Source organism: Diadema antillarum, unplaced genomic scaffold, assembly GCF_040938485.1.
Source record: "Diadema antillarum isolate AM-2024a unplaced genomic scaffold, OU_Dant_1.0 seq00000796_RagTag, whole genome shotgun sequence".
Classification (NCBI taxonomy): Eukaryota; Metazoa; Echinodermata; class Echinoidea; order Diadematoida; family Diadematidae; genus Diadema; species Diadema antillarum.
In genome coordinates, this window is record NW_027271681.1 from 177,249 (window position 1) to 190,883 (window position 13,635).

General features: G+C 39.4%; 1 protein-coding gene across 3 annotated transcripts in view; it reads left to right on the forward strand.

Annotated features, from left to right (window-relative positions):
* The window catches only part of LOC139739331 (G protein-coupled receptor kinase 3-like), a 116,698-nt gene that overhangs the window by 86,617 nt on the left and 16,446 nt on the right, over positions 1-13,635 (forward strand). For all 3 annotated transcript variants that reach the window (XM_071649946.1, XM_071649947.1, XM_071649948.1), the window contains exons 9-13: positions 396-492; positions 2,640-2,721; positions 6,592-6,817; positions 10,219-10,326; positions 11,702-11,768. In XM_071649946.1, coding sequence (XP_071506047.1) covers positions 396-492; positions 2,640-2,721; positions 6,592-6,817; positions 10,219-10,326; positions 11,702-11,768 — 580 coding nt within the window. The remainder of the gene's footprint in view (positions 1-395; positions 493-2,639; positions 2,722-6,591; positions 6,818-10,218; positions 10,327-11,701; positions 11,769-13,635) is intronic.

The following is a 13,635-nucleotide window of genomic DNA, read 5'->3' on the forward strand; positions in this document are numbered from 1 at the left end:
TAGTAGTCTCCTCATCCAGCGGTTCCAACACAAAAATTTTAAAAATTCATAACTTTTGCATCGATTGTCCAATTTTCCTCAAACTTTCACTGATGTGTTCTACTAATATTGTTGCATTCTCTCAATCCTTATGTTTATGAAGGTGAACTTGTCCTTTAATGAGTATTTTAACCTATCTACAGATATTCTTGTTGACATTTGTTTGCAACTGAATGTAAAATGCTTTCATTTCCATGCATCTTTCTATAAGTATATAAGCATATAAGTATATATAAGTATATAAATGTATAAGTATATAAAATATAAGTATACAAGTATACGAATATATAAGTATATAAGAATGTAAGTATATAAGTATATAACTTAATAACTTGATTATCTGATTTGTGTGCAAGGTATGCAATGAAATGCCTGGACAAGAAGCGGATTAAGATGAAGTCAGGAGAGACGCTAGCCCTGAATGAGAGAATAATGCTCTCCCTCGTCAGTGAGGTGAGTCTGCCTTTTTTCTTTTAGGGTGCGTTTGAGCGCTCAAAAGCGATCCAAAGTGAACCAAGCCAAGGCGAACCGTATCGTGCTGTGCTATATTTGGAGCATTCAAGCACTGTGTTGAGATAGTGTATCCCATGATTTATTTATTTAATTTTTTTTTTTTTTTTGGGGGGGGGTCATGCATTTTGTAGCAAGAGGGTCATTCACCTGGCCCGCTTATACTACTTACAGATGTCCCGAACAAAGAGAATGACCTCTTTGCATTACGATGTATGTGCATGTTATGCGCATTCTTCACACATGAACTTTTGGTATGGTTTTGGTACCCTTTTGGAGCACATGGGGAGGTGGTACACTTTTTGCTTTGTTCAGTGCGGTACGGTACACTTTCAGGAGCGTTCGAGCACTCCTCTGGCGCAGGTATGGTACAGTACAGTTCGCTTTTAGTAGGAGAGCGAATGAATGATTAATTAAGTAATTGGCTTTAAAGGCATTAATAACTGAATAAACAGAGGCATTGTGACTCATATAAACTCTTTCTTTTGTTTTGTGTTCTCTCTCTTCTGTACCTCTCACAGAAGTAGAAAGAAGAGACATTCAATGTACTTTGTTTCCGTGAAGACAAGTAAGGATGTTTCTATCAACTGTCAGCTCCTAAACACTATTAAGCTAACATGATGCATGAATGCCATTTTGTTTGTCCACGGTAGCGTGAAATAGATTGTTTAAATGTGAAGTCAATTATACAAATTTATAACGGCAACAAGTGACAACTACCGAGAGGACAAATTTTAGAGCTTGTCGTGCACAGGTTGGTTGAACTTACATGCCAGTTCCTGCTTCCAAATCTGAATCAATGTGTGTGTGTGTGTGTGTGTGTGTGTGTGTGTGTGTGTGTGTGTATTTCTTTTTATTTTTTATTAGGGGCAAATGTTTCCTTTATTCTTTTCATAAGGACTTTTCATCATTTTCATAGTGCTGCCTGCTTTGACAGGTATAAACTTTCAGACATTTTTTGTTTGCTAAATTTATGTTCTTCGCAATTTCTGTCATAAATGTCATTACCATCTTTTCGAACTACAAAGTTCTGGTGTGACTTGTTTTTGCCTGTTCTTGTGCAAAGGGAAGTATGTATTTCCTTTGGTAAAAGATAACAGATTTATAGTTAAGTTTAATGATCTAATGAAACCTCTCCCTCCCCCATCCCCCACCCCTAATAAAAAGGGTAGAGAACATCGATATTACTGATTTTCTACCAATGCTTAAAATAGATGAGGAATTTATCAATGTACATCATTGGTTGCCATGGTAACTAACATGGTATTCTCCTCCAACCTGTTTTTCTTGTAGTCAGGTACATGTATTAAAGACTGTTGTAGTCTGCAGCCCACGTGAAGTTCAGCACACATGGCCAGATTTATTGATGAGAGCTGTATTCCAGAACACTGCAAATCCGTTTTCCCTTCAGCCGTTCCCTCTTTTGTCTCACTCTTCTACAGTCTCTCTGTCCTTTCCCACATCAAAAAAAAAAAAAACTCCCTGCCCACCCCCCCCCCCCCCCCCCGGAAAAAAAAGAGACCAAAAACTTGAAGGAATATAAAAACTTCCTCGTCATATTCTACTAGCAGGACATCCACAAAATCATGATCATAAATTCATGCCCCCCTTATCGACATGATTTAGAACTGCGAGAGATTTGGACGGAAAGGCACGGTCGTTTCTGGCCTCCCCTGCCGTGCCCACTTTGGATGACGTTTCTTTCCGTGGGCCTTCAAGTGGTGATTTGCGGGGAGAACTATCTGTTTATCTCGTAAGAATGTTAATGTCAGTTTTGACTCTTTCCTTCAAAGGAAGTGACACAAGCATTATCTCTCTTTGAAAACTTCTTCCCATCGTGCCTAAAAATGGATTCTTGGGCATCTGTCGTCTCCATGCTTTTTTCTTTTTCTTTTTTTTTGAGGGGGGGGGAGGGGGCTTTTCTGTGACACAAACAGACTCGTAAAACTTTCCTATGCTTTCTTTAGTGACTTTGTTTTGTGGCATGTGCATTACAGCTCAAAAACAGTGACTACAGAAACGCTTTCTTGTATCCATTGATTTAGAAAAAAAAAAGTATTTAATTGTACTAATTTTTCCCTTCTATGCAGACGGACTGCCCTTTCATCGTGTGCATGACGTATGCATTCCAGACCCCAGACAAACTGTGTTTCATTCTAGACCTCATGAATGGTAAGTACGCTACATCTTCATTGTAGGCGACGGTAAAAACGAGATACTGACCGTTGTTGTTGTTGTTAGTTTTTTTCAAACTAATGTGTAATTAGTATGTGCCCTGAGTAAAATTTGGGTTTAGCGTTAGGTTCAATGACCTTTATTTCCAGCAAACAATACATTATACATTAAAATATTATTGCGATCATTTTGAACATGCTGGGGCACATCTCTTAGTACAGAACTTGTGGCAAGTACACCCTTAACATGAATGAATATAAATCACAGAAATATACAGAATTATAAGAGATTAAGATACAGAAACAGAGCTTGGGACAAGGACAGAGCCAATTATACATACATATTTTCCCTTTCCGCAAATGAGAGAATGCAGTTTCCCACCTTTGAGCAGATATTCCAGGCTTATATTAGCATGTCATTACTATCTCAAATATCAGGAAGCTCTCAAATTTGTTGAAAATAAAGCAAACACAAAGTAGGATCTATGAAGTATTTTTGATGTGTCCAAGTTACCAAAACTTGTCCGAAGAATTTTGATTTTGATGTGAATATTTTGTTTATGACCTTTGTCGAATGGAATGAAGAAGTGAATTTCATTTGGGCAATTTACCAGCTCTCTTTCTGTATAAGGTCTTCACTGGTGTTTTGCAGTGAAGGGCCTTCTGACCTGCAATTTGATATTTAATAGTAATGCAACTTTTATCAGCAATTCTGTGACCCTTCATATCAGGGAAAGTTAGAATAGATGTTAAGTGGTGTGTATGAAATTGATTCTCTTTCATTGTGCTTGAACCAAGCCCAAAGATATCCGATGCATGGTTGATTTAACTGCAGTATCAGTCTCGGTTTCAAATGGACCACAACACTCTCAGCGACTTATAGGATGCACATTGCTCTGCGAGAAAGTCAAAGCAATTTGCGAAAAATCACTGCATTGTTGCGTAATATCAAGCCCATTGACCTGGATAGGACAATAGATGTATTGAGATTCTGAGCCTTGTGCCAAATTAATCACAAAATTGTTTGCCACAGGCCAGAATATGTTTGCGCAATGCTCTTCATGGCTGTGTCATTATAAGGACCTAAAGTGTCAGTCTGTTACCCCCCCCATGTTTCACTGGTCATGTATCTTTCTTGACCAGCTAGACTGACACTTGACCATGTCAGGTTTATGATAGCAAGGACCAAGCTGAGCAGTTGTTTGTCCACCTTCTTGTCCATTTGTCCTGAAAGTCCAAATATTGCCCTCGTGCACCTCCTCAAAAGTGAGCTGTGATGACAGGTTTAACTGACCTCTCAGACTTGACCACTGGCTTGACCACTAGCTGACAACACCTCTCATCATCAGTTGGTGCCATTACCCTTTAGCTTCCTCTTCCTTCAAGGTAGATCTTTGGCAGTGTGAGGTACATGTGAGTGCATTACCCATGACCCTTTAAAGGGCTGGGTGTAGCCATAGCACTTTGCTTGGTATTAGCTAATAACATAGGTTGGTGGGTACTTTAAAATCTGATCTTTTTATTGGCTGCTGTGACTGGGCAATATGTAGACGTCATGTCACTCTGACCCTAACTCCCATAAAATCATGTCAATTTATTTTTTTCTTAAACTTGTATTCATGAGTGAAGACTATGCTCAGAAGTATTAACTATCTGAACATTTTGTGCATGCCATGAAGTCGCATTGAGAACATAGGAAGGTAAAGATCTTAATTTTTCTAGATGCCAAAATGTAACTCCTCTTTCTATTTGCCCGTCTCACATATGAATGTAAATCTCATCTGGAGCGTTGATGATTGAGAATACAGGTTGTAGATGCCAATGTGTAACTTCTCGTACTATTAACCTATCTCACACACATAACTGTAAGTCTGGAATGCTAGTGGTCACGTATATCTACTCATATCGAAAAGAGAAATAACAATGCTACCAAGAATAGATTTGTAAAAGTACATTTTCCTGATTTGATATAAAACACTTTAAAGGGATATACTGTATGTTCATGTTACACAGAAATACAGAAATGTCAAAACACTGTAGTGTACTTTACGAATGAACATTGATGAAGTACCTGCCCTTTTTTCCTGGTGGAATGATGTGTTTTTGATTTGAAGAATATCTTATACATGCATCTCTTTGTGACACCTCGAATGAATCAGAGAACATGATTTTTTGGCCTCAAAAGAGAAGCCCATGAGAGATGTTGGAAGTAAAAACAAACCACAATAACGACAGATTGATGAGTATATGTGTTGAGAGGGACTCATACGGGTCCCAAAGCATATCCAGTAACGCTGGCCCCGCCCTCCCCTCCACCAGTTACAAGCCCGCCAAAACGGACGAGGAGGATTGTGGGGGCGTCAACATTTTGTTGGCGGCCGGACCTCTGGGAGGATTGGCGGTGTAGATGGGGAGTTTGATTTCAACATTGGCAGGGGCTAAACCAACGGGTACAAGTTTTTACCCCCGGGGGTAGCAGCGAATCGAAGAGATTCTTATCGCTGCTTCTTCTGAGTCAGGCTCGGCACAGTGGAAAACAATCCCCCACTAGGAGGTTGAGATGGGTCCTCTTGTTCTCCCGTCCTGCCTCCACGTTTTGTTTTGTAAGATGAGCTCTTCATTGTGGATGGATATTTGGAGAAGGACACAAAAAAATTTCCTTACAAACTTTTGAAAATTGTTGCACATGTGAGCGCTGTGTCTTGCGGCACTAGCCTTTGACTCGAGAGCGGTCCTGATAGCATCTGTGCAATTTTCAGCAGTTATGTGTCGCAGAAATGATTACAGTTCAAAAGGATTTTTGTCCAGGAGAGTTGTTCAACTCAAATCAATTTTTATATAGATTAAATGCTGACTTGTTCTCAACGTGTGCTTTGTACAAGTATTTTGCTGTCTTATTCAAATTTATGAAGTTCTTCTGTCAAGTTTTTTTTTTTTATTGCAACTGATTAGCAAATTGCCCTACATTGACGTAATAAGCACTTGAGTATCGAGTATGTATGCCCATGATTTCTTTTGTCATGGCTACTACTAGAACACTGATCAATTCAGTGCTTATTTACGTCGATGTAGGGCAATTTAATTATTTGCGATATCTCCCAGGGTGGCCTCCATACTTTTCTTCATACCACCATCTTCCATCATGTTTTGTATTTAAGACATAGGAGCCTGGTAGGTAGAGAAACCACTGTGTAGGAGTGACAGATCTGTTTTCTGTACAGCAGTTTTCGCTGCCACTACATTCATCAACCCTGTTTCTATCTTTAACCCTTGTAGAAGTTGTCCTTTAATGTTTATAAATAGATCTCTTCACATGTTTGGGAAAACTCATGTGGAAATGAAAGAAATATGGAGGGTCTATGCTTTTATTTTTTTTTTACCCTACATCACAGTTTCTCATAGGCACCACAGTGGTAGAGGTCTCATGGTCATTGTCGATGTGATGTCACAGCAATTAGAATGATCATCTTTGTATCATTGTCACTATCATCACCACCATCATCATCATCATCACCACCACCACCATCATCATCATTACCACTATCATCATCATCATAATCACTGTCATCATTATCATCATCACCATCATCATTATCATCGTCATCATCATCATTATCGTCATCAATGTCATCACTGTCATCACTGTCATCACTTTCAACCAGTCTACTAATATATCATTGGTGGCATCATCACTCGAACAAGCTCCTATGTACACAGATACAACCAATGCCATTGCTTTCGTCACTATCTACCTGGTACCATTACCATTATCATCACCATCAACACCAGCTGCAAGCAAACAGCAGCAATGAATCAGATGACACTAATGCACCTCCCCACCCCCACCCCATTCTCCCCTGTGCCTCAGGTGGCGACCTCCACTACCACTTGTCCCAGCACGGCGTATTCTCCGAGGAGGAGGTCGGCTTCTACGCCGCCGAGATCATCCTCGGCCTCGAGCACATGCACGTCCGCAACGTGGTCTACCGCGACCTCAAGCCTGCCAACATCCTCCTCGACGAGAACGGCCACGTTCGCATCTCGGATCTCGGGCTCGCCTGCGACTTCTCCGTCAAGAAGCCCCACGCCAGTGTGTAAGTATCAGTGCATTTAATAAAGATGTTTCCTTTACTGTCCTTCCTCGTAAGAACAGTAATAAACTCAATCTGTACAATGTCTGTAAAGGCACACATCATGCACGTGATCAAACTTACGGGAAGCAGCAGTAAAATATACAACTAGAAAAGCACTCTGAGAGTGCAGACCTCCACCAAGCAGCTACTTTCCACCGATGATCTTGCTCTTCCCAAAGAGATTTTTCTCCTCACCACCACTGGGGAAAAGCTCTTTGGGCTCTTCCATAGAGATCAGTGATTTCCACCCATAGGTAAACATGCCCAAAAATCGCCCAATTTCCCAATATAGAAGCCTTTGTTACGTCATAAACCCTCAGCTGCACGGCGCGCCTCGCCCCAGCAGAAACTAGAGCATGTACTTTAGTGCGTGTTTGAAAACCTCAAAATGCGCAGCTTGAACTCCCAAGTTCATTGACCCTACCTGTCAAAATATCAAAAATCCTCCATAAATTCCCAAAAAATTTTCGGATCACTACCAAAATTTAATCATTTGTTACTTGTGTCTTTCTCAACCTTTCCTGTAAGTTTCATCCAAATCCGTTAACTACTTTTTGAGTTATTTTGCACACGGACAAACAAACAAACCAACGGTAACGAAAACATGACCTCCTCCCTTGGCGGAGGTAAATATAAGTACTCTTTCTAGGCAAATAAGTTCTCTTCATTCTTTGATTGTGCTTGTCTGCTTGCTCACGCTTGAAGTATGTATTGCTACCGAACAGTAATTTCAAGAAAATGTGATTTTGCAGACAAATTCATGCTAGCACGCTCGACATATGCAGTCACTTTTTTCTTTCTTTTTTTTTTTTTGCGTTAGTGTGTTTTATGTTGCTTGAACAAAATTCTTGAATACAACACCACTCCACGATGTACTGTGGATAAAAGCTATATATGTGTGTCATAAACAACCAGTGGAGAGGCATGCCACCCTTGCTCTATGAGCAAAAATCCCAAGGCATTTACTAATAGTTCTGCCAGCACCACACCAAACAACATGAATATTATTGTGTGGATGTACAAAGACAAGCCATTATGTCCCTCGTACAACAGCTGCCGCTGTCTCTGTGTAGAATGTACCCACCTTTCACACACACAGCCATGTCAGTTCTGGCAAAGAGGCATCGGTAAATACGCACATACCACATATCTCGGGCGCAGACCGCTGCGGAGACTTTTTAATGTGATGGGTATGCAATGCTTTAATGGGAGGGCAGTAGGGTGTGAATTCTGTGAATTTGTCACACAGTCCGTGCCCCTGTGGTTCAAATTATTTCGCAAATTGCCGGTGCGGCAGTATCCTGAGCCAAAGCCACGCATCGCGGAGATGACATTTATGGCGGCGCTCCCTGGGCCGTTGCAGCCAGGCGAACGCACTCAGTGGTGCAATAAAATCGGGCATTTAAACTCCATATGACCTCAATATGGTGTTTGGTTTCTCTTTCTACCTTCCTTTATACGTCACATGTATGTCTCTCAGGCTGTTATAGTTCTTGCCACAAAGTAGATGCTCTCTCAGGTTGAAAATTCCAGGATAAATCTTTTTTCCTCCCTTTCTTCCATCCCTCTCCAAAAAGAGAAATAGAAAAAAAAGGATGTAAACGTAGATAGAGCATTTGATTACAGCATTACAGTGAGTAGACATCTGTATGTAGGTTTGTTTATATTTCCCTGCAGTCAGTCAGATGAGATCTTCATCATTAAATAGAAGAAAAAAAAAGTGATGATAGTCCGCATAAAGCTGTTTTTGTTGTTCTTTTTGTTTAGCTGGTAGATGGAACGTGACCAGTAGTGAATTGATGGATGTGGTAACATAAGTTTTGAACAGGTTGTGTGATTACTGTTTTACGACATACAACGATAGATCGTCATAACTGATCCTGTTAAACTTTCACTGGATGAAAGATTTTGTCATCCTCCAATGTTGTTGTTGTTTTTTTTGTCTGAAACATCGATCAAGAAATAGTCATCAGGGGGATCCAGGAATTCTATAAAGGGAGGGGCTGCAAAGCAGTTTATATTTCTGATGCCACTTCCCGGTTTAATCAGCTGACAAGCAAAAAAAAAAAAGCCTTATCAGGTATTTTCTCTTACCACTTCTGGGATTAATCAGCTTAGAAAAAAAAAAAGAAAAAAGGAAAAAGAAAGGCTTAAGCGCAAAAGAAAACAAAGTTAATGGGGGCGGGGGGGGCACGCCCAGTGCACCCCCCTTGGATCTGCCACTGGTAATAGAGACCTTTGTCTCCTCCTCATCAATTCGAGAGGGCAAAGTTCATAGTGTAAATGGCAATTTTCGTCTATCTGGAGATGATCTTCAGTTGATATTGGATGCTTCTACCATATTTGGAAATATTGTTTTTGAATTCTAGACAGAAGGGCAGTGGGAGGAGCTCAATGTTTGAAATTTCTGTCAAGTTTGTTTTCTAATTAATCTATATGTTGAACGTAACTGCAAAGTGTACTTAGATGTATTCTGGAAAGAGGGCAAGGCTAAATTTGTGAGTGCATCTTATTTTTTTTTTGTTCTTTCTTTCTTTGCTGTGGAATGCAAGAGCTCTTCTGAGAAGTAAACTCAGACTGAAATTAATCCGCCTCATCAGCAGTAAATGCCACTAACTCTGACGAGTTAATCTAAACCTCCGGTTCCGTTCCATCTCGCCGTGTTTACGTGAAAACAAACTTTGGGAAATTGTAAAATGCAGCAGTGTAGATTAGAAGCAAGGACTCGTTCACTGTGCCTGTGCTGACTGTCTGTCTCTATGCCTGCCACCAACACACTTCTTCTTTGTTTATTTCTTTTGTAATATTCTTTTTATAGACATTTGGTGTGACTAGTTTCCAAAGTTCAGTCATATCTGGTGTTCTGTAGATCATACACCAAGGATGTATCTTTCCCTTGCCATGTTATTGTTTGAGTCCAGTTTCTAGTGTAGTTTTAGGAAACGTATTGTAACTGTAGTTATTGAACTGTGAGGTATGTGTAAGTAATAGACATAGATTTGCATCATATTTGCTGTTATGAATTGTCTCTTAAACTCCAGCTTTCTTTAGCTTATATGTGGTTCTGTTTAATGAATTAACCAGCAATTTTTTTGCATACCTTTATGATTGAGTTTGTTCCTAATGAGGGTGAATCTTGCCCAAACTTGCCTCTCGGGCAATGACAAATGTCTGCAATCTTGATCTGAAGGATGGAAATACATTTAGCAGGATCAGGTAAATGGAATGGCATAGTTCAAGATCCTTGAGGAAAATTGTACATAAGATTTGAAAACATGAATATGTATTTGAATATGCATTTGAATATGCATTTGAATATACTTTGAATATTTGAATATGCATTGTCTGTTGCCCGCCCACAGAGGGACCCACGGCTACATGGCACCGGAAGTACTGTCAAAAGGAACTGCCTACGACTCCAGCGCCGACTGGTTCTCATTAGGATGCATGCTGTTCAAACTTCTCCATGGGTAAGAAGAATCAGAGGGCAGCGGCGAGATTTGAGCATGGGTGGGATCCATTGTGGCTGTAATGACACAAAGACATTCTTAAAAGAGAATGAAACCCAAATATGTATATGTATATATGTGTCTGTTGAGTAAATGCAGCAACATTAGTAGCATACGTCATTGAAAGTTTGAGGAAAATTGAACAATCTGTTCAAAATTTTGAATTTCTAACCCGTTGAGGACAGGCTGATTTTGCTACAACACGCATTACCCATAAACACTTGCCGGAGTATACTTGGGACTCCTCCTCATCGGGTTAAAGTTGTCATCATTATATGTGAAAGAAACCAAAAGAAAAAAGAATCAAGCAGAATTTGATGAGCATTTTTGATGTGACACCTCCAATTTGGAATATTACAGAATTGTAATTTGTTCTTTATTTACCTGCGTGCAGTCAATTGCCATGTGCCTGTTTGGCAAGGTATTAAAACTTGAAGTGAGAGTAAATGAATACTGTGACCATCATATGATCATCAGGTTCTGATTTCTTTCCCTCCCCTCACGTTCTCTCTATCTATCTGTCTGTCTGTCTATCTATCTATCTATCTATCTATCTATCTATCTATCTATCTATCTATCTTTGAGTGTTACACAAAGTTTGATATTGGGTTTTGATTCTCTCTCTCCCTCTAGGTGTTTATCTTGCATAGTTTGTTTATCTATCTATCTATCTCTCTGTGTATTTATCTCTCTCTCTCTCTATCTATATATATATATATATATATATATATATATATATATATATATATATATATATATATATATATATATATATATATATATATATATATATACATACACATATCTCTTTGTCTTGTCTCTGATATGAAATTGTCTTTGAGTATTACACAAAGTTTGATATTGGGTTTTGATTCTCTCTCTCCCTCTAGGTATTTATCTTGCATAGTCTGTTTATCTATCTAACTCTCTGTCTATCTAGCTATTTATCTATCCATCTATCTATTTATCTATCCATCTATCTATCTCTTTAGCTTTCTCTTTCTAGTCATCTATCTATCTATCTATCTATCTATCTCTTTATCTCTCTCTCTCTATCTATCTAGTCATCTATCTATCTATCTATCTATCTATCTATCTATCTCTTTATCTCTCTCTCTCTATCTATCTAGTCATCTATCTATCTATCTATCTATCTATCTCTTTATCTCTCTCTCTCTCTCTATCAAGTCATCTATCTATCTATCTATCTGTCTCTTTATCTGTATCTTTCTCCCCCCCCCCCCCCCCCCCTCCATCCCACCTATGAATTTGTCTTGTAGCACATTGGGCAAACTTGTAATATTTGGTTTTGATCTACTCATCTCATGTTGTGCAGGCACAGTCCATTCAGGCAGCACAAAACGAAGGACAAGCATGAAATCGACAGAATGACCTTAACTATGGTAAGCAAACTGCAGAATTTTTCTTTCTTTCTTTCTCATGGAGACAAGATCTGCGCTCATTTCTCTTTCGTAGCCGGAGCTGCCACTTGCGTTTCGTATATGTGGCAGTGTTGTGTAAGAAGAGAAACATTCGTGGCATGACCTTTTTGCAAAATGGAGCTGGCAGCCTTTTTCGCGGCATGAAACGTACGTGAATTGGCGACTGGCAGTCAATGCATTGTGTAGACAAATTTTTTGTAGGCATGCAACTTTTGTGAGGAGCTAAGATTCACAAATATTAAATGAATGTGAATGTTTTTGTTTGCTTCTGTTCCGCTGTCTTCTCAGATACAAAATGAAACCACATATGCAAATTAAACTTACAACTTACAAGTCTCCCATTGACGTATACAAAAATTTTCATTCATTACACTTGTTAAGAAAGTTTTACATGAAATCACAGAGTACAACTTCCTTACTCCCCATTAAATTTGTGTTATGGTGCAGTAATCCAGCAAGAATGATTATTAGTGAAAAAGGCTTATAGTTGCTAAATCCAATGCTGCACACTTACACTGGTCCGACGGTCCCTGACCAGTAAGAATCACTATCGGAACCAGCAACTTTTTCAGGAAGGAACCAATAAAAGATGGAAAAACTGGACACCTACACTGGTCAGGCAGACAGGTTGGACCAGTAGAAAAAATTGGTTAGTGTGCTAAATCATGATATAAAATGATGATCTTTATTACATCTTTGTACACAAACTGAAGAAGATTTGTGAGTTATTGACATAGTCACCTCAATCAGCTAAATTGTATATTTCCTATGACCAGTATAACTATTTGGTTTCAATTGATTGATTGAGAGCATAGAACTCTCCTTTATTTCTTTCAACATTTACAATATATACAGTTAATGTGGGTGAAACCTTCAAATTTCCAAACTATCTTATTTTCTGTCTACTTTTGACAGACCTGTTTATCAATTTGATTTTACTCTATTATTAAAACTCGACACAAGCTTGACAGGGAGTCATATTTGAACTCTCCTGTTACCATGGTAACTTGTTTGTGTACAATGTCGATGAGAGTTTTAGAGGGGTAAAGAAATGCCACTCACCAGGATGAAATAAAGTGAGGACTGGAATCACTGTGTCTTTAAAGTGGTGTCTTATGTCGGTAACATATCGTTGCTGGGGCGACAAGACCTTGTATCTACAAAATGTCAAATGTTCAGGAGAGCCAAAAAACATGGCGGCCATAGCACTGTGGCGAATGGGATGGCCTTTCCTTTGACATGCCATTGTGGCTTCATTTTTGGAGTAAGACAACTGGGATTTGGACAGAACATCACTTAACCCATTATTTGACCATTAATCCAAAAAACTCATTTTCACCAAAATTGCAGATACAAGGTCTTGTCACCCCAGCGATGATATAACTCCCTCTTATTACATCCCTCTGTGCCTCAGAATGGGTCCCTGAAATGATGTCATGCCACAAATGCTGTAGTTCTTTTGAACAAATTACTACTCCATCATGTTTTCACCATTTTTATGACGAATCGTCGGTCAGCGGTAACTAACCTGCCCAGCTCTCAAGTCACTTCATTAGTGAGACCCCGAAACAAAATGGGAATTCCGTGATCTTGGGTTTCTGCCATGACCTTTCGAATGGCACACACTGGGAAAACCCCTTCATTTTCTCCACTCCAGTACTGCCTGATATTGAACCCTTGAGAAAAAGCAGTTTGCCCACGAGCAATGCCTTTGTCGTGAATCAGGGCTTGAAAGAGATATCTCCCGGTCGTGTGATCAGGATGTAGGCGATGAAACCATCACGCTAGTTTAATCTCTAAGTTTTAGATTACGCTAGAAATGACTTTT